The following is a 22,464-nucleotide window of genomic DNA, read 5'->3' as shown; positions in this document are numbered from 1 at the left end:
TAACATCCCACCGCGTGACACACGGGCCCTGAGCGCCCGGGCCGCACTCACCGGCGCCGCAGCTTGATGGCCAGCTCGCGCATCTCCTCGTCGCGGCGCGCCTGCCGCCGGCTCTCGCGCTGCAGCCGCTCCGCCTCCGCGCGCTTGTCCGCCCGCACTGCGCGGGGCAACACGAGTCCGTTAGGGGTCTCCATCAATCACGTGGCGTTCGAAAGCGGGGAGGGGAGTTCGGAAGAATGTCCGAGGGGGGAGGTGAGGGGCATATTTAGTAGGAACCTCCACAGAAGAGGAGCCCTCCCCCCATTAGAGAGACACTATCGTTTTTGACACTAATTATCGTTTTTGATTATATTTATGTTTGTTAAATGCCAAAAGAATCTATTTAGTTTCACAATAAATTATCTATTAAAAAGTTCGAGTGAACATAATTGTTCATTTTATTTGGAAAATAATTGGGGGTGGAGCTTAAACGTAAATACTATCTAGAAATATAATTAAAATCGTTCTCTTCTCTTGCCCCATCTGCACTTTACATAGGTTTTCTTTTTTCCTAATGATCAGATTATTATTTATTATTATGACATTATATGCAACCTATGTCATCTATTTAAATAAAAGTTTAACTAACTAGGAAAATATGAACTTTTTCTGAACTAAATTATTCTAGTAAAAAATAAAGTCTAATAAATCGATTATTATTTTTACGTAATTTAACTCACACTGCCTTGACAGCTGAGCCTGCATTTTCCTTTTCAATTTCTCTTTCATCGTAAGCGTTTCACGCGACGGACCCTGTAAAATAAATTATTTGCATAAGTAGGAGAAATATATGAGAAATATATTATGAGTATAGTCTTAATTAAAACAACATATAATATAAAATTATAGGATTACAAATAAAAAAAACGAATGATTTCGATTAGAAGTCATGTTTTGGAATATATTTTATAAAAAAATATAATTTAAATTTATGAGATTATAAGACAATATTATTTTTATGTATGGTTGACTAAGGTATACATTAACTAAACATATATATGCACCAATATAAAAAGTAAAAGAGACAAAGTCGACTTAAGAGAGAAAAACAAGACTAAACTTGTAACATTATATTATTTATAATTTAATAAGATTCACTTCATACAAAGATAGAAAATTAGTTGTTAAGAAAAATAAAATTTTTATGTTATTAATAAAATAATTTGTTTTCAAATCCTTTATAAATAATCAATATCACCCCAGGAAACACGGAATTCATAATAATGCTCGAGAATAAGAATAAATACTATGTAGCACTTTAGAAGAAATTAATGAAATGATCCAGGTACAATGCTTCTTTTTGGGCATTTGATAAATCTTGAAAAATCAGTTGCATTATTACGAGGTACAAAAATTAATTAGGTCGAAATTTACCTACACATTATATTTATATATAGTAAATTCAATGATTATTACTGAACGAATTTAAAAACATATAACTATTTACTTTTTATAATTTTTTCAGTATATGTACAACAAAAAGAAACGTTTTACCAAAATATAACTTTTATCTAAATTTTCAAAGAAGCTTTTATTTTTTCAAACTATAGAAGGGGACATCTATTAATTACGTGGAATCAATGTCCAATGTAATATCACCAAATCTCATTTAAACCGAGGGGGGGATAATCAAAAATCTTACATCAACTTAAAAAAATATAAAATATTACAAATATGAAAAAAAATGAGTGTTCATTTTGCCCCCTAAAATAAATCTCATGGCTATTAAAATCATTTATTTTTTACTTTAAATTTATTTAATTCAAATAAATTAACTATAGTATACTTGAACAGTTTATTATTTCCCGTCAATCTCACGTAAAGGAAAGGGGGGGGGGTCCAGGCAAATTTCACTAAATCTCACCTAAGGCCCTCTTAGGGGTCTAAACTGATCAAAAAATAGCTCACGTAATTAATGGATACCCCCTAAATGTTGTATCACTTTTTTTACTTTTATATCACATTTTACTGAGCTTTTATAGAATTACACACCAGTATACTGATACATTTGGGAAATTATTTTTAACATGGGTGGAGTATAAAAAGGACTAGGAATTATAAAAAAAATTAAATTATCAAAAATTAATTCTTTAAGCATGGTTTTTGATTAAAATTTGATAAGTATGGAGAGACAATATTGGGTTATTTCATTGAATTTTGAAAAAAAAAAATAGCACTGCAATGATAATCCCGATGAAGCAAAGTATATCTCCATTCCATAAACTGAGGGTAAATAACTCAATGTGCTATAATGTAAGCGTACAATGTAGAAACAAGTGATTCTTACTGACTTTGGAGCTGGATCCAGTTAATCGTAACTGATTCGGGTTTGTGTTTGGTTTATTGCCGACCGCCGATCTGTAATTGAATTATTATTTATACTTTAGTTATTTAACATTTTTCTATTATTCACCCAAATTACATATAAAAAAGTGTAAATACAAATAGTGATATTTTTATCACTACAAAATTGATTTTCTAATGATAGAAAAAATTCTAAAATAATAATGAACTATGACTGCGCAGACATGGTCATAGTTAAAACAACGAACAGTTATATACGACACAATTTGATTTGACGGACGTGGCAGTGTAATAAACTTTATAATTAGATCGATTATAGTTTATACGAAGGGCTTTTAATTAAAATTGAAATCCATAGCAGAAAAATCTCCAACTTCTCTAAGCAGCCTTAGGACCACAGATCCAAAGCGTGTAATAAAACGTGTTACACGTAAAAAAATGTGTAACAATAATATGTTATTTTTGAAGATACTCATATGTAAGCGATATTTCATAAAATCAAAGTGTTAAATAAAGTCAGTAAAAAGCTAAATAACTGAAATGAAGATTGAAATTTGTATGAAAATTCTGTATTATCCATTTCACGTAGGATGGGTACGGTGACATTTGATATGTTCCAATACACGCTCACTATTTTCAACAAATCGGATAAATATACATTTTTAAAAATCACCAATTAGTTTCCAAAGCAAATACTAATGCTTGATTAGATTGAAATTGTATTTAAATATGCGTTTTTATATTTTAAACAAAATAAAAAAGGTACAGAAAAAATAATAATCTAAAATTACAGGCATGAAACGAAACGTTTGATGATAGGGATTGACACGTAGTAATCGGAAAAAACAAATAATCGTAACGGCCATCTTGTGAATCGCGTCAACTCACTGATTTGATATATCTCAATCAGTACGAGTGCGTCTGCCTTGTATGCTTTCCGTGTTTTCGTTTTGCCTGTTGTTATAGTTGTATTTGTTGCTGTTTTATTGTTGTTAAGTTCTGTTATTATTTTTTTTTAGTTATTGATTTTGTGTGTGAATATGCTGAAAATAACAAAGAAGACCGTTTTAAACAGTCAAGCCCGGGAGTTGGTTGTCCGCTTGCGGGAATACTTTGAGCGGGAGCGAGAAAATGGCGGTCCATTACTATCTGTCAACCTCATAGTGGATCGAGTTGCACAGGCACTTGACATTGGGCGTAATACAGTGTCAAGAATAACCAAAGAAAAGTTCGGTGACACCAATATGGAAAATAATAAGTTATCGAGTCCTCAAAAAAAAAGGCAAAGGCAATTTTCGGTCATTGAAATTGATAGCTTTGATTCCGATGCCATAAGAAATCATATATATGATTATTACCGGAGAAATGAGTTGCCAACTGTTTTAAAATTATTGAAGTCTTTAAAAGATGCCGAATTATTTAACGGAAGTGCGACATCGTTATGGCGACTTCTAAATAAAATTGGATTTCGATACCAAAAAATTAACAAACGGAAAAGGCTGATGGAAAGGACGGATATCGCTATTGCATGGATGTCATTTTTAGAAAAGATGAAAAACATTACGGATTGGAACAATGTCGTATTCCTTGACGAGACATGGTTGAACGCCAATTGTTAAGGAACGTCTCACATCTTGCGTTGCAACTCTTGGTTCACATCGTGTGGTCCGCACTTTAATTTATCGGTCATCGGTGTGAAGTGTTTATAAACTGTGAGTGCAATAGACAATCAGTGATGTGACAGAACGTTAGGTATATAAGACAGTGATTTGACATTTAAACTCTCTTTCCCTTACTTCTTCTCGTCGTGCGAAGTGTTTGCGTAATCTTGTAATTTGCAATACAGAATTGTTTAATTTCTCATATCTTTCATTTTCAACCATTTCAACGAACAACAAATTAGTAAATACAAGCAGCAAAGCAATGCAAGAAACATTTGGCGCCCGAACAGGGACTTCAAATTCAATCCAGGATCACCGGAACACATGGCCGACATCTTGTGCCGAGCAGTGACGCGGTTCAAGCCTCACCTCGCAACCATGATAAGATAAGTGCCCTACATTCATCCAAACCATGATCCCCAATCCTAATCAATCCTAATCGATCCTAACCTTTTTCCAAATTATTTTTCCTTATTTTTAACAATCATGATTACCAATCCTAAATCCTAATCCATCCTAATCTCCTAAATTTATATTTCCTTTTTTCCTATTTCCATTTATATTTCAAAATTAGCATTCTGCTATTGCAAATTTACAATGATTTTTGGTTTAATTTCTTAATTGCCGTACTACATTAAACAAACATGTGTTCTTATATTCAATTTTCTTGTTCGAATTTCTTCATTTAATACAAATTTACAATAATATTTGTCAACTTAACCTCTAAATTTCTTTCATCAATGCATTAAAATTAATATTTCACAATAACTTCTTATTCCAAATTTCTTTCATTAAGACATTAAATTTAATATTTTATAACAGTAGTTTTTAATTTACTTGCATATTATTTTCCAAATTTACTTTAAATTAAATTTAATGTTTTATATTACTAGTTTAACCGCTTCAGATTTTTATTTCTTTACTTCAAGGTGTGTCACACCTAATACAAATGTTTTCCATACATTATTACAAATGTTTATTCAATACTTCATTCAATTTAATTACATTTAACTTTTCTAAATTCCATTACTTAATACAAATTAAACTTAATATTTTATTATATTAGATTTCGAGTCAACAGCATCAAATTTTTTATACAACTACGATAATACAAATGTTTATTCAATACTTAATTCAATTTAATTACATTTAACTTTTTCTAAATTCCCTTACTTGATACAACATTAACTTAACAACATAATTCAACTCATTTCAAAAATTAATCCAATTCATTTCAAAATTAATTCAATTCTAAAGGCAATATTGAGCCTCAATCCTATTTATTGTGCGATGCTTAGACGATTCGGCCGACTATTTCAGCGTTGCGGTACGTGAGGCGCACCACGTGGTTGGGGCTTCGGCCATCTTGTCTTGCCGCTCCGCGCCGGTCTTCTATGTGTCGTCGATTGAGGAGCTTCAGCTAAGACATTTGCATCATTTCATTTTATTTTCTTTTCTTTTTTGAGGTGTCTTGTAATTAACTTAAATTCAATAGTAGTTTATATTATTCTAGTTCATATTCATATTCAAATTCAAATAACTTTAGTATTAATCCAGTTCATATTCAAACAACTTTAGTATTAATCCAGTTCATATTCAAATAACTTTAGTATTATTCATATTCATATACAAATAATTTTAGTATTATTCTAGTTCATACAGTTTTCTATTTTCAATAATTACAAAAAATATTTTCTATCTATATTTTTCACAATGTCCGAACCTTCAGTATCAACTATGAACAAAGAATCCGGGATAAAGGTTTTAATTGTAAAGCGCAGTTCTATAAAAGGACAAATTACTAAATTCAAAAACTATTTAGACAAGATTACAAGGCAATCTCAACTGACGGGTATCGAAGTCGCTGAGCTTTCACTGAAGCTCAGTCGCTTTGAGAATCTGTCCGCTAAATACGATGAGCTGCAAACTCAAATTGAACTGATAAATTCTGACAATTTAGACGAAGAGCTCGATGAGCGTGAACGCATTGAGCAAGATTTCATATTATGTACCGCGATGGCAAAAAATATCATTGAAGAACAAAATGAATTAAAGAATTTAGAACAGGATAAGAGACGTCGTGAGTCCTTATTCCAGGATGCTCAATGTGGTCGCGATCATAATAATGAAAATTGTATAACCTTGCCGCAAATACAAATTGCAAAGTTTGATGGTTCGTTCTTCCGTTGGTTAGAATTTCGAGATACGTTTAATAATTTAGTTCACAACAATAGTCGCATTTCATTGATTCAAAAATTTCATTATTTAATTTCTTATTTGGAAGGCGATGCGGCTCGGGTAATTTCAAACATTGAGGTTTCCGCAGCCAACTATAATAGCGCTTATCAGTTACTTTATGAACGTTACAATAATAAAAGATTACTTGTAAATTATCATATTAAATCATTATTCAATATTGAAAAAATAAACCGCGAATCGGACACTTCATTACGCTCTTTAGTCGATCATGTTTCAAAAAATTTACGCGCTTTGGCTAACCTAGGTCAACCTACTGATCACTGGGACACGTTAATTATATATTTGGTTTCATCTAAACTCGATACGCAAACACTTGTTAAATGGGAAGAGCTACGCAATAGTTTAGGTGAAATCCCTAGTTTATCCGAATTCAATAAATTTTTGATTGATAGGGCTTATGTTCTTGAATGTACGCGTCACAATAAGAATGATCAAGGTTCTAGTTTTCATAATAACATTTCAACAAATAATAATAGTAAAATGCAACATTCAAGGCCTGTCAATTATCATTACAATCATCATATTAAGCGTGATCGACCAATTTCAAATTCATTTATTACTACTAATCAAAACGACAATAGCACTTTGTCTAGGTGTGTTGTCTGCAATCAAAATCATAGGATTTATGATTGCCAATTATTCAAATCAAAGTCCAGAAAGGACAAACTAAACGATATTTCAAAGTACAAATTATGTATTAATTGTTTAAGGCAGGGTCACTCTTTAGTCGAATGTCGATTAGGGCCATGCAAGATATGCAAGAAACAACATAATACTCTATTGCATCCAGTTGACGAACCAAAGGTCAACAGTGCCTCTGGCGAAGTCTCTGAAACTATAGTAAACTTTTCAAACAAAAATTCAAATAAAGTTTTATTGACTACTGCCCAAGTATACATTTTGAATCCAATCACTAAAGAGCCTCTTAAGGTACGGGCCTTGTTGGATTCAGGCAGCCAGTCATCCTTCATTACAAAATCTCTTCAACAGAAACTTGCAATTCATTCAAATCCAATCTCTACTAATGTTATTGGTATCGGTCACTCAGATAAACAAACAAAAGAAAGCTGTGTGATCCAATTAAAATCCATTTACAATAATTATAAGACTAAATTAAATTGTCTTGTGCTTGATAGGCTGATTGGGAGTCTGCCTAAGGCACCTATAAATATACAACAATTGAACATACCATCGCACTTGCATTTAGCTGACCCCGATTTCAATCAGCCAGCTCCTATTGATATACTAATAGGAGCCGATCTTTTCTGGCAACTCTTAAAGAATGAACGTATTTCTTTAGGTGCAAACAAGCCTACATTACAATATTCCAGTTTCGGTTGGTTGATTGGTGGTCCTATTTCATATCAAGCTAAACAAGTAATTTGCAATCATTCAGTTATCAATGATAACCTCCCAAAGAAAAACAAAATTAACAATTTAATAACAAAATTTAGGAAGCTAGAAAAGCTTCACCAAAAAACTATTCTAAGCGAAAAAGAATTAGCCTGTGAGAACCACTTTCGGTCTCACACTTCACGGCTTCCTTCTGGCAGGTCTAGTGTCAGACTTCCATTACGCAATTCACCTGATTGTCTAGGTGAAACATATAACTTAGCAAAAAGGCGATTATTCAATTTAGAAAAACGTTTCAAAAAATATACTTCATTAAAATCTCAATACATACATTTCATGAGAGAATATCAAAATTTAGGCCATCCGTCGGAATCTACAGTTGCTTTACCAGATCCTTCTTATTTTTGTAATCATGCTGTCTTTAAAACATTTAATTAATCTACTAAGCTTAGGGTCATATTTGATAGTTCCGCTTTCTCTTCTTCTGGTTTTTCAATCAATGTTTGCTAATGGTTGGATAACACAACATTCGGGATTCTCTTTTCTCCATATTAATTCGAGTTAGTTACGGTTGATTTATGGAGAGAAGATGAGTCCCTACCAATCAAAGCAATGCCACTAAATACTGTCACTTGCTGTACCGCAAGTGCCAGCTATTTAAGTACGCGATGTCTAGGGCAGATAGGAGATGAATGCGACGATAGTTTTATCAAAATCATTATACAAAAGGATTTTTATGTAGATGACCTATCTAAAGATGCCTTCATCATGATTTTTGCATAGATTTGTTTCGCGCCGCGGTAGGCCAGCGGACATCTATTCCAATAGCAAACGCAATTTTGTAGGAGCGGCAAGAGAGCTCAGTAAATTCACCGATATACAAAACATCGCGTTAACTGAATTTACAGCTCAGCATACATCAAATTTAACTTTATACTGTCTTACGCTCCTCACTTCGGCGACATATGGGAGGCCGGTGTGACCGGCACAATATCATATCAACAATACATCACACAAACAAACATATATATAATATATAAACGAGTCATGGGAATTCTCATTTAACTTTTGAAGAAATTTTAACTTTTAAAGCAATTTTAACTTTGTTTGCACAAGTGGAGGCTATTTTGAATAGTCGTCCCTTGCGCCCATTATCCATGTTCCCTTGACGATTCCCTTTTCCTTTCCCCAGGGCACTTCTTAATCGGAAGACTACTAAATCAGCTGCCGGCTCGTGCCTTGGAGAATGAAAGGGAACCACAATTAAAACGCTACGCACGTCTCAAGCAAATCAAACAACAAAATGAAGACAAACAAGACTTAAGCTAAAGGTTGGAGACCTGCCACCTTTGTATTGGAGTACTGGATGCCAGTAGCCAGACTATATCCGGGGCCAGACGGGAGCTCTCGCGTTCGGCCCACTACAGGCTGTTTTCGCCGCCCTCTGGTTCGCCTCTCCCCCTTACTCAACGATGAAGACACAAAGTTGAAGAATATTGATTCTTCAACGGGGGGAGTATGTTAAGGAACGTCTCACATCTTGCGTTGCAACTCTTGGTTCACATCGTGTGGTCCGCACTTTAATTTATCGGTCATCGGTGTGAAGTGTTTATAAACTGTGAGTGCAATAGACAATCAGTGATGTGACAGAACGTTAGGTATATAAGACAGTGATTTGACATTTAAACTCTCTTTCCCTTACTTCTTCTCGTCGTGCGAAGTGTTTGCGTAATCTTGTAATTTGCAATACAGAATTGTTTAATTTCTCATATCTTTCATTTTCAACCATTTCAACGAACAACAAATTAGTAAATACAAGCAGCAAAGCAATGCAAGAAACACCAATCATACTGTTGGCAAAGTATGGACAGACGGCACTGCCCATGCTTCTACTAAAGTACCGGAGGGTAAAGGCGAACGCCTAATAATTTGCCACGCGGGTACAGTTAATGGGTTTGTCGATAACGCACTTCTCGCGTTTAAGTCCAAAAAGACGGGAGATTATCATGAAGAAATGAATGCAGAAAAATTTAAAGATTGGTTTATCAAAATGATGGACAATTTAAAGGAACCGAGCACCATTATAATGGATAATGCGCCATACCATTCAGTTCAGCTAAATAAAGCACCAACATCGTGTCACAACAAAGCGCAACATGTCGAGTGGCTTAAAACAAATAACATTGACGCTGACATGACGATGTTGAAGGCGAAGCTAGTCCAATTGGTGCAGCTTCACAAGCCGAGGCAGCCGACTTACGAACTCGACGAGATAGCTAAATAATTGTGTTTGCTCGCAAACGAAAAAAAAAACCGACTTCAATTACATCGAAGAGTAATACAACGTAGATCGACGAAAAAATAGTAATACTTTGTTCGTATTCCATATAACGCGACATTATAAAATTGTAGAATTATATAATGTTCTACTGTTATTTCTAACATTTTGTTAGCGATTGTAGGCAGAAATTTCATAAAAGGCCCGTCGTCGATTCGCGCGAAGCGCTGACATCGCTTATTACGGCGGGTTTTTTAGTTGAAGCGGATTTATATTGAATTACGGTTTATGTCTTTTTTATTAAAAATATGTAATGTTCATGTTTTCACACAGCTCCGATGCACGACTGGAGTTTACCCCTTCAGATCAACTGTCTAAATAGGCACAAAAAGGCTTACTAGTCTAAGAAATATATTATTACTATATCAAATTGTAAATAAATGAATGCAATAACGCCACCTATCGGAACCTAATTGCGTTATTAGAAAACGTCTGAACGCCATCTCTAACAAGGTCATTCGTTCAGTAGATTTTAGTGTTCAATTTTTTCATTCCGGGGCCTTAAATGAAAATCGATTCTTAAGGAGAAAACTCCAAAAACAGTCAAGTAAATACGCCATATCAGATATAGCTCAAAAAGTTCGAGTCAAATCTCAATTATATTTAAATGGGACCACATGACAAGCACCACCTATCGATTAAAAAAAGAATCATCGATATCGGTCCACCCAGTAAAATAGTAATGAGGTTAATATAACGTTGGTCGACGTAAAATAGCCAAGTAAATACCCAGTATTAGCGATAACTCAAAAATTAAAAGCTCAAATATATTTATAACGAATAAACTGCTACTCTCTACTCTAGTGGAATATTGTAATTTGATCGATAGTGAACGAAGTAATTTCATTACATTTTGATAGATGGCGTTGTGGCAAAGTATTGAACATGACCACGTCGTCTTAACATCGTCATGTAAATACGTGTCATCAAAGATTACTCAAAAATTGCTCATTATATCTCAATCATATTTAAAACTGACGACATGACAAGTATTAGCTTTTGATTTATACAAAAAAGATCAAAATCAGTGCACCCAGTAAAAAGATATAACGTATAATACAACGTAGGGTGACGAAAAAACCGTCAAGTAAATACGCAATATTAGATATAACTCACAAATTACGAATCAAATCTCAATTAAATTTGAATGGGACCACGTGACGAATAGTAGCTTTTAATTTATATAAGAAACGTCAAAATCGGTGCACCCAGTAAAAAGTTATGAAGTAGAATACAAACGTAAGGTGACGAAAATAATGTCAAGTAAATACGCGTTATCAAAGATTAATCAAAAAGTAGTTATCAGATCTCGATAAAATTTATATGTGACCACATGATAAACATCAGCTTTCGATTAAAGTAAAAATTATCAAAATCGATACACCCAGTAAAAAGTTATTGCGGATTTTCAAGAGTTTCTCTCGATTTCTCTGGGATCCCATCATCAGATCCTGGTTTCCTTATCATGGTACCAAACTAGGGATATCCCCTTTCCAACAAAAAAAGAATTATCAAAATCGGTACACCCAGTAGAAAGTTATGTGGTATAATACAACGTAGGTCGACGAAAAAAGCGTCAAGTAAAAACGCATTATTAGATATAATTCGAAAAGTAGTTGTTAGATCTCAAATAAATTTAAATGGGACCAATTGGCACACACCACCTTTCGATTAAAACAAAATTTGTCGAAATCGGTCTACCTGGTCAAAAGTTCTGATGTAACATACATAAAAAAAAAAAAAAAAAAAAAAAAAAAAATACAGTCGAATTGAGAACCTCCTCCTTTTTTGGAAGTCGGTTAAAAAAGGGGTCATCAAGTTTTGCGCCTACCACCATATACAGCAGCCAGTACAACGCAATTGAACTAATTTGGGCTCAAATAAAAGGTTAGGCAATCCAACTGTTATTAAAGTGTGGGTGTAAGTATGTGAGTGTTTTTATTAATTACTCAACCACGTCAAAAGAGCTGAAAAAATCTGTTTTGTACAGGAATTGATAAATGATAATGGTCTGAAACAATACGGGGTTTTTCACTTGAATTAATGTGTACCTGTCACGAAAACGACCACGGTTAAAGTATGTGTTAATAAATATTTCTTTGTGTCTCTTTGCAGGTTTCGCTGCAAGAAATAATACAACGCCGCCTTTTACCGCAAACAAGATGATGTCATTACTCTAGCAAGCTTGTGAAAACGTAACGGCTGAAGACTGGAGTAATGTCATAGAAAAAGTTAAAAGCGTCATACGCCAGGACTGGGAACGCGACGTCCACGTCGACACAATATTGGACCAAAGTTTTATTTTAAATGTAGAATCGGAATCGGATGAGTCTTCCTGTTCGTCGATTGAAACAGATTGCGAATAAATTGAATAATTTAATATTGAGTTTCATTTTTACACCCTTAAAACATTAATTATTTATTGACGAAATTAATTTTTAATAAGCAGTTAAAAGTATTTTTTATAATCGATTAAAGGTTAACCGCAATTGTACTCGATAATCGAATCACATAAATTAATTCTGTATGGTCACCTCACTATAGAGTTAATTTGACATGTGTCACCGTACCCATCTTAGGTGAAATGAAATATAATTAATGTAAATATTAATTAAGACTTACTTATTTTTTTCGTCATCGGGTGATTCACTGGAATCTGAATCTAATGATAACTCACTAGAAGATTTGTCTTCTTTACGTCGCCCATAATAACGTGGCACGGGCTTGTTCTGAACATTACTCCTTTCATTACTGAAATATTAACGTTTTCGTATGTAATACACGTTTCATACAAAAGCAAATAAAAAGAGCTAGAACAGTAGCTTAATCCACGTTTTCGTCCACTAGTATATGTTATACAAGCTTACCTTTCATATGACAACGACCTCGATCTATTACGGTTTGGAAACCCACTAGTATTACTGTGAAGAGTAAAAATAAGTGTTCATTTATTTTAAAAGCGTTTATAAATAATGTGTAATTGGTTACATACTAAATTATTTTAATTCAAAAAAAGGATTTTCTTAATTTTATTTCCCTTATCAAGCCCCTTTTTCTTAAAATCTCTTGAAGTGTTAGCAATCAAGAACAAAGACATATTATATAAAAAAATAAAACTTGAACGAACTGTGTAGGACTCCTCGACCGTCTCTTATAGTTCCTCGACTTCGAACGTGACCTCGATCTCGTCCTTTTGTACGAATTGAAGGATCTGGAACGTGACCTCGACAGCCTGGATCGCGACCTTGAAAGTCTGGAACGTGACCTCGATTTCCGAAACGACCTCGACCTCGACCTCGAGCGTGACCTCGACCTCGAGTTCAGAGTTCGAGGACCGATTTGAGAACGCGTCCGCTCCACTGATCCTGATCTGAAATAATTATTAGCCTTTGTACTTCAGTTCATTCTAATTTAGAACATGGTGAATGTCAATGGTGTTAATGAATTATGACTTAAAACTTTGAATATTAATATATAGAATTACATTTCAAGATTAATTGTAATGGACACAATTTACAAATTGAAAAACTAAAAAAACCCCTACGCAATTATTCAATTTTATGCCAAATATCCTTATACCATTTTAAAAAAAGCTGGTACTCTTCAAACGCTGGATAAATTATTGCTTTCATGTAAAAAACCGCATCGAAATCGATCCATTGGAGCGGGTACGTTTAAGAGAGCCTTTTGAGTCGGGGGTTAAAAATTAATATAATAAACTAGCTGACCCGGCGAACTTCGTATCGCCTAACACAAACTTTATCGTATGGTATTAAAGTTCAAATTGATTTTTAAGTATTATCACAAATCTTTTGTATGGGAGTATAGAAACGTGTTGTTTTTAGACTTTTTCAGGAAGTTTAAATTTTTTTTTTTTAGAATTTTCTCTCCGTAAGAACCATCCTCGTACTTCAAGGAATATGTTAAAAAAAGAATTAGCGAAATCGGTCCACCCGTTCTCGAGTTTTGCGCTTAGCAACACATTTTGCGATTCATTTTTATATTATAGATAATATTGAGGTGTTCTTATACAAATTGTTGTTACTGTATTTCACTCGCTTTTTCTAATAGCATCAGAAGGTTTTGGCACTATTAATGTTTATTGTAAGACAATGAAAGCAATATATTCAACCGACATATAAAAACTTGCCTGTATTTACGTCTTATAGGCCATGAGGTGTGGTTAAGTTAAAAAAAATTTAAAAAATTGGTTGTCTGTTATGTTGGTTTACGGACAATAATTTAATGTGACAGTGTCATAAGGCCCTGTAATCGTTCCAATTATTTGTAAAATTTTTCTTTGACAAACGTGTTAGTCAAATTTTTTGAAAGTGTGCAAGCATGTTTGACGTGTTTGTCAAATTATGTAAATGTTTGACGTGTTTGATAAAAATTTTGATTGACGGTGTATTTGACAAACCTGTTTGATAGTGTGCAACTGCGTTTGTCAAATAAAATCTCAGTGTGTGTCTCCTTGAAACCATGGAGAACGCAACTGCAATGGCTGTGTATTCCTTTATAATAATAATAGGAACCTAATGCTCAGGTTTTTGTAAAGTGATATGCATTGCATCTCTTATCTTGCAGCTCCAATGCAGTTATCAAATAATATATATGATCAAATAAATATTATATAAATATCTAAATTTTCGTGCCAATATATTTGCAACTTTCTAGTGTTTTGGGTATTTGAAACATAAAATTACTTATTATTATTGTGTAACATTGATATTGAGTATATATTTGTTGTTTTGGTTTCTAAGAATTATTAGTTTATTTGATCTATTCGTTTGATCGTATGCGCTTTTGTTTGATGAAAACATGAAATTTGACAAACAAATTTGACCGTTTACAGGGCCCTATAACAAAACATCTCCTCGGATGCATAGGCCAATCGAGTGGAAGAGATAGATGCGGCGGAAGCGTACAATGAGCGTAACGCTACAATGAGCGTAACACTACAATGACCGTAACGCTACAATGAGTCCTTTTCGTGCATGCAGCCGGTGTTCATCGATTTATTAGACGTCGCGTCAAAAACTTGTTAAGTATATACGGTTTACTGTACGTATATTATTCTGGATGGTTGCTTAATTCTTATATTATCTTTTAACGAAAATATTTTTTTTTATATATCGTCGGTTAAATGGGAAAATGACATTTCTCAAAAGTAAGATTGTTATTGAAAAGAGCGTTCACATTATATTATATCGATAAAAGACCCTTCATAAAATTACACGTAAAGCGTAGATGATACCAGTGTCATTTCGGTACTCTGCGCCTCTGCGGTCATCGCCATATTGATTGTAGAAAAACGTTCCTCTGCCATTTTTTATAATTAAATTAAAATAACAATGATATCTTAATCTTCATGTAAATACCTTTAAATTTATATATAACACTTACTAACTACTACACTTATAATTATAAAAAATATAAGGAAAAACTAATTTTTATAAAAGTGTAAACTTTAAATGCTATTTTTGATTAATGTCACTTTTCTATTTAACCGACGATACGTCATCATTATCTTACCGAGGTTTTGTTTTTCTTACAGCCTCTGAATAAAGCAGGTCCGGTTTTTTCAAGTTCTGCTTCAATTTGTCAGCATATAAAGGTTTTGGTCGAGGAGCTATTAGAGCAAAAAAGAAATGTTTTAAATTTGTTGTTGTGTATATTGCTGTAACATGCTGGTAGGTATTTAATAATCTTGTCAATTTTTATAAAACCTTATCCCCAGAAAATAAAAAGTGTTGTATTGGTTTTATTTCTATATCATCACATTTTCACAATTACAGAATATAATACAACTCATCATTCATCATCATCATTCCAGCCTATTGCAGTCCACTGCTGGACATAGACGTCCACGAGTTTACGCCAAAAATAACGTGAACTCATGTGTTTTGCCCATAGTCAACCACGCTGGGCAGGCGGGTTGGTGACCGCAGGGCTGGCTTTGAGCGAAGACGCTGCTGCCCGTCACCAGTCGGCTTTTTAAGTTCCAAGGTGGTAGTGGAACTTTGTTATCCCTTAGTCGCCTCTTACGACACCCACGGGAAGAGAGGGGGTGGCTATATTCTTTATTACCGTAGCCACACAGTACATTAAATATTAATCTATATTCATTAATCTATATTAATTAATCTGTATCATTAATATAAAACTTTAATTATTTATTTAATTTCTTACTGAGTTAATTATTTAATTAATTTCAACAGAGTTTTTGTTTCTATTGAAGTTGAAACGTTATATTTTGAAATAGGTATTGATATCATTAATTATTGTGGATTTTTTAAAATGTGTCTCTACATTTAAATTTTAGAAAATTACAGTTTAAGGATATTTCAAAGGATTTATTCCCACATTTCTGCATACCGTCGACATTATAACATTTCTTGAGGAGTATAATATTTATTTAAAAAAAAAATGCTGTCAGTTAGCAGCACTCACGCTTGTCGTCGTCGTCGGGCCCGAAGGACGTGATGAACTCGATGGCGGCGCGCTCGGGCGAGGGCGAGCGGCTCGGCGAGCGGCTGGGCGAGCGGCTCGCGGCCGACGCGCTCGGCGCCGCGTAGCTCGGCGGGCTCACCACGCGCGTCGCCAGCTTCTTGTCCCTGCACACGGGAGACATGACGCCGTGTGACCCACTACACGCTATTCTCACAAACGTCGATGACTACATTTCCAGATGCGTTTGTAATGTGATTGCATTCAATCTCTACATCCCACAGCTGGGCATAGGCATCTTTCTCCATTTAGGAGAAGGATTGGAGCTTAATCCACCACGCTGCTCCACTGCGGGTTGGCGGATATGTTCCTACTATGAGTAACGATCGCTATCAGATATTTATTATAACAACCGGGACCGACGGCTTAGCGTGCTCTCCGAGGCACGCTGGGGAGACCCACAAGGACAGACATCCAAACCGCAAAGAAATATTTGTTCAAATAGAAATATTCATGCCGAACGGGAATCAAGCCCGCAACCATCGGTGGTTTAGGCGACTACTCGTATCACTACACCAGAGCGGTTGTACGCTGTGATGTGATTATGACATGATAAATACAGTAAAAGTTCGTTATTCACGGATTCCGCACGCGTTTTCAGTATTCACGCATTTGTTTTCACGGATGTAGTCGGTTGCAGTAAAAAGATTCGGCTTTATGAACGTGTACGCACTGTTATAATACAGCACTGAACCCTAATTTGCATACATCTTTAATTCTTCTAATCTTAAAACTGGCCATTGACGATCAGTTTTTCGCGTCAGTTGAAATATTTCCCCACTGACTGGCGTCACTCCGACTCTTCAGTTTTCGATCGACCGGGCTGTTTAAAGGATGTGTAGGTACTACCTATTTTTGTTGAGGAAAAAAAAAATGATTCTGATTCCGAAGGACAAACATTAATTCTTAAAGTGGCTACTGTTTGTTGTCATATACTGGTCTACAATGGTCTATAATTCTATTTGAACAGTTTTTATTATTAATTGTACCTCATCTGTAATAAGTATGTCAATGGTCAATCGGTCATGCACGGTGTCGTTAATGCTATTGATTATAAATGTATTTATTTATTTCTAAGTATTAATTATATGTATTTATAAAAAAATATATATATATCAGCCGACAGTTACCTACAGCACAAGCATTAACATTGCTTACTGTAGGAAGAGACGACCGTGTGTATATGTTTTAAATATAAAAAATAAAATAAAAATAGTAGGTGTGTAAAATAAAACTTTTTGTCGATGCTGTTTAATTTTATAATTTTTGTCGGTTTTCCTCAAACATTCTGAATTTTTATATTTTTCAATAAATTTTGTCATTATGACTCGTCTAGGGGACACCGGCGCCGACATTTTAAAAATAAAAACTACACTAGTGCACTCTCAATCACCGCGGACGGAAAATGATGCGATTGGTTGGAACGACGATTACACACACACGGGCAGTTCGGCGCGACGCGCCGGTTTGGATTTACGTAGCGCGTCATCAGTTAAAACTCTGGAGCAATGGTTCTACACTCACGATCAAATATTGGAGAGCGCAAAAAATTGATCAGTTAAACTGACGCGAAAAACTGATCGTCAATGCCCAGCTTAAAACTAAGTTCTAACAATACGGAGTTTAATTCTAATACAAATGTTTTGCAACGCTGGAAAAATAACTGTTAGATGAACTGAAGCCGTAGACATTAAAATCATATTATTATTAAAAGGCAAATTCATAATGGCACAGCTGAATATAAATCATAATTAAAAGCGGCAAAAAAGTAAAAACTACACAATTTTTAAGCCCTCACCTAAGCTTGATAATAAAAATTAATAACTAATAATTGTGATGAAAATTATATTGCCATTAAATTGATTTCAAAGAATTTTAATTTATTTTTTCTTTTACCTCGGAAATCCTATATTAATTTTAATGCCATGGTCACCATCTCACATTCACGGTTTCTGTATTCGCGACATATGGGCGGAACATAAACCCCGCGGCTCCCACTAAAATTAACTCTTGTATTGGGGGTGTGGAACCACACACAATACACGAGCACGAACGCCCAGACCAAACAGGTAAACATCTATATGGCCAATACAAATGTATGCTATGTGCAGGGATCCAACCCACAACCGCCAGCGCAAAAGCCATAACTCTAAGCGTTGCGCTAAAGCATCGTCAATGTATGATGTAAGCAACCCGACGCAATTGATAATAATAAGCAATATACTATATCTTCAGATGTGATTTCAGAGAATAGTTGTTAAATGAAATTGAAGGAAATCGGTTGCCATACGATATTAGAAAAATAAACAAAAACTTAATAGAAAATAACGGCGTCTATTAATGGATTTACCACGACTAGAACTACAAGAGACCTCCCCACCGGCCATGAAATGAAAAAATTAACTGCACCGTATTCTGGCCAGTGTTGAGCTTTATTCCTATATAAAAAGCGAAATTCACATACTGCTTTTGCATACAACAAGGTGTTTTTATTCACTACATAATTGTTTTGTCGGAATGCAAAACATTATATTTCAGTCCAGCCATTATTTTTATATTGCTCAGTTATTATTTGGGGGTAATTGGCCTACACAAAAAAAAACTTAACAACCCAAAAGCAAACCTGTGTGCTCGACGTTCTCTCCTACTCTTCCGACCCGAAAACATAGCTTTCTCTTTCTCCTCCCTTAACAATTGCTTCTGGTGTTCTGCATCATCAGCGTCTCCAGTGAGGAAAGAGAACAAATCACAGCCGGCCATACCAAAATGAGGTCCCACTGCGTTCAACTCGTGAGCCTGCACTCCACACATTTTAGTTACCAATACAAAGAATTATTTTTACATTAAGAAGTAGTATATAAATATAATGATATGACTTTGTGTGAACAGATGTGTTTTTAATTTTCGATGATTGACTTAAAATTTGTAGTTCATTATAATATTTTTGACCTGGTTTAATAAACTAATTAACAAATATGTAAACATAAAAAGTTGTATGATATTTTATTACACGAAAATAAAGAATTATAAAATCTATTTAGTTTGTATTTCAAGTAGTTTTGTAAATTTATGTAATAACATCTAACAAGGAAAAATAAAAAAACCTTCTCACCTGTGATGCATCCATTTTATTGACATCAATGCTCAGATCCACGTCAATCATTTCTAAATCTGAGTCGTCGTCAGATTCTTTGGCTTCTCCCTTCTTTACATCCGGGCCTGTAATTAACACTAAATGCCATAAAATATCCCCAAACATCTTATAAAGATGCCATCTTAAAAAGATCCCCAAAGTTTAATCTTCATCACAGCTGGATAAGAAATGCTGTATCTACCGTTAGAACTGGAAGCTTGTGCCCCTGGATCATTATAATTGTATCCTATAGCTGCACCCGTCCCTTTCTTTTCACTTAACTTCTCCTTTTGCATTTCCTTTTCTTCAATAGTAACTCCGAATTGTTCCTCAATTGCCAGTTGCTGAAGAAATTTGTCTTCACCTACAACCAATCAATAATATTAATCAATAATAATTTGTTTGCTTAAAATTGTTTTTTTTTTCACAATTTTTTTTAGCAAAAACTATACTGTTTCGAATAATAATCAAGTCAAAGTCAGAAACAATTTGTAGATTGCTGGTAAAACACTACTTTAAATAATGAAACTAAGCAGCGTCACATTACAAATAATTTTATATACAGTTTTTAAAAAACATTTCATCAAATATGATCATGATATTGATTGATCTCAGTCGATTACTTCGTATATGTTTTTTTATAAATCAAAACCAAGACATAAAAAATTAATTATAATTTAGACATTAGGGCTGCTTTATCTATAATCTATAATATCTATCTATAATATATATAAAAGCGAAAGGTCACTCACTCATCACGAAATCTCCGAAACTATAACACCTACAAACTTGAAATTTGGCAAGTAGGTTCCTTATAAGACGTAAGCATCCGCTAAGAACGGATTTTACGAAACTCGCCCCCTAAGGGGGTAAAACGGGGGATGGAAGTTTGTATGAAAGTCCTATGTTTTTGAAGTAAGAGACTTGAAATTTAAAATGTAAGCTCTATAGATGGTGAAAAGGTGTCCAAATAACATATCTTTAGAAATCAACCCCCTTTTGGGGTTAAAACGGGGGATGGTACGCTGACTCACTCATCGCGAAATCTCCGAAACTATAATAGCTACAAACTTGAAATTTAGTAGGTAGGCTCCTTATAGGTTGTAGACATTCGCTAAGAATGGGTTTTACGAAATTCGACCCCTAGGGGGGTAAAACGGGGGTTGGAAGTTTGTATGAAAGTCCTATGTTTTTGAAGTAAGAGACTTGAAATTTAAAATGTACTTTCTTTAGATAGTGAAAAGGTGTCCAAATAATGTATCTTTAGAAATCAACTCCCTTTTGGGGTTAAAACGGGGGATGGTAGGTTTACTCACTCATCACGAAATCTCCGAAACTATAACACCTACAAACTTGAAATTTGGCATATAGGCTCCTTTTAGGACGTAAACATTCGCTAAGAATGGGTTTTACGAAATTCACCCCTAGGGGGGTAAAACGGGGGTTGGAAGTTTGTATGAAAGTCCTATGTTTTTGAAGTAAGAGACTTGAAATTTAAAATGTACTTTCTTTAGATAGTGAGAAGGTGTCCAAATAATGTATCTTTAGAAATCAACTCCTATTTGGGGTTAAAACGGGGAATGGTAGGTTGACTCCCTCATTACAAAATCTTCGAAACTATAACAGCTACAATCTTGAAATTTGGCAAGTAGGTTTCTTATAAGACGTAAGCATCCGCTAAGAACTGATTTTACGAAACTCGCCCCCTAAGGGGGTAAAACGGGGGATGGAAGTTTATATGAAAGTCCTATGTTTTTGAAGTAAGAGACTTGAAATTTAAAATGTAAGCTCTATAGATGGTGAAAAGGTGTCCAAATAACATATCTTTAGAAATCAACCCCCTTTTGGGGTTAAAACGGGGAATGGTACGCTGACTCACTCATCGCGAAATCTCCGAAACTATAATAGCTACAAACTTGAAATTTAGCAGGTAGGCTCCTTATAGGTTGTAGACATTCGCTAAGAATGGGTTTTACGAAATTCGACCCCTAGGGGGGTAAAACGGGGGTTGGAAGTTTGTATGAAAGTCCTATGTTTTTGAAGTAAGAGACTTGAAATTTAAAATGTACTTTCTTTAGATAGTGAAAAGGTGTCCAAATAATGTATCTTTAGAAATCAACTCCCTTTTGGGGTTAAAACGGGGGATGGTAGGTTTACTCACTCATCACGAAATCTCCGAAACTATAACACCTACAAACTTGAAATTTGGCATATAGGCTCCTTTTAGGGCGTAAACATTCGCTAAGAATGGGTTTTACGAAATTCGACCCCTAGGGGGGTAAAACGGGGGTTGGAAGTTTGTATGAAAGTCCTATGTTTTTGAAGTAAGAGACTTGAAATTTAAAATGTACTTTCTTTAGATAGTGAGAAGGTGTCCCAATAATGTACACTCACCGGCACGGAAACTTGGCCAAGTATAAAATTTGTGATAACTGTAATTTTTTTCAATTTACACTGCAAATTTTAGCCAATTTTGATCGTTGTTCATCCAATTAACGTCTTTAATCATTTTTAAACATAAATAATGTTTTTTTTAAGTTTATAATGAAGTTTAAACGCAAAATCACATTTACACAAAATTAAACACTGCAGTTTTGAGCACTAGTAATTAAAAACTGTTTGAACTGTTTGATCTTTGGTGAGCTTTTTAATATCGAGTGTTTCCTCCTCTAGCCCTTATGACCGCCTGCATTCGGTCTGGCATGCTTTGGATGACATTTTTGATGTCCGCTTGCGACAAGTCGCGCCAGGCAATCAATGCAGCATCTTGAAGCTGGCTAAGAGTTTGTGGTGGGTTCAATGCTGTTTTAATTGTTCTTTTTAGCTTATCCCAAATATGCTCTATTGGGTTTAAGTCGGGACTGCGA

General features: G+C 34.6%; 1 protein-coding gene and 1 long non-coding RNA gene across 2 annotated transcripts in view; both read right to left on the bottom strand.

Moving 5' to 3' along the window:
- Positions 1-22,464, bottom strand: part of LOC123661253 — a 315,897-nt gene that overhangs the window by 4,904 nt on the left and 288,529 nt on the right. The gene's annotated exons all lie outside the window — the stretch shown is intronic.
- The window catches only part of LOC123661251 (CLK4-associating serine/arginine rich protein), a 36,093-nt gene that overhangs the window by 1,310 nt on the left and 12,319 nt on the right, over positions 1-22,464 (bottom strand). Inside the window, exons 4-14 of the mRNA XM_045596240.1 lie at positions 19,800-19,961; positions 19,577-19,683; positions 19,088-19,260; positions 16,408-16,571; positions 15,490-15,586; positions 13,082-13,324; positions 12,822-12,875; positions 12,577-12,705; positions 2,331-2,397; positions 720-792; positions 52-157 (exon numbers count right to left, since the gene is read on the bottom strand). Coding sequence (XP_045452196.1) covers positions 52-157; positions 720-792; positions 2,331-2,397; positions 12,577-12,705; positions 12,822-12,875; positions 13,082-13,324; positions 15,490-15,586; positions 16,408-16,571; positions 19,088-19,260; positions 19,577-19,683; positions 19,800-19,961 — 1,375 coding nt within the window. The remainder of the gene's footprint in view (positions 1-51; positions 158-719; positions 793-2,330; positions 2,398-12,576; positions 12,706-12,821; positions 12,876-13,081; positions 13,325-15,489; positions 15,587-16,407; positions 16,572-19,087; positions 19,261-19,576; positions 19,684-19,799; positions 19,962-22,464) is intronic.

This window comes from Melitaea cinxia, chromosome 16, assembly GCF_905220565.1.
Source record: "Melitaea cinxia chromosome 16, ilMelCinx1.1, whole genome shotgun sequence".
NCBI classification, from domain to species: domain Eukaryota; kingdom Metazoa; phylum Arthropoda; class Insecta; order Lepidoptera; family Nymphalidae; genus Melitaea; species Melitaea cinxia.
Note: the sequence above shows the minus strand (reverse complement) of the source record. Positions and strands in the feature narration are given on the sequence as shown.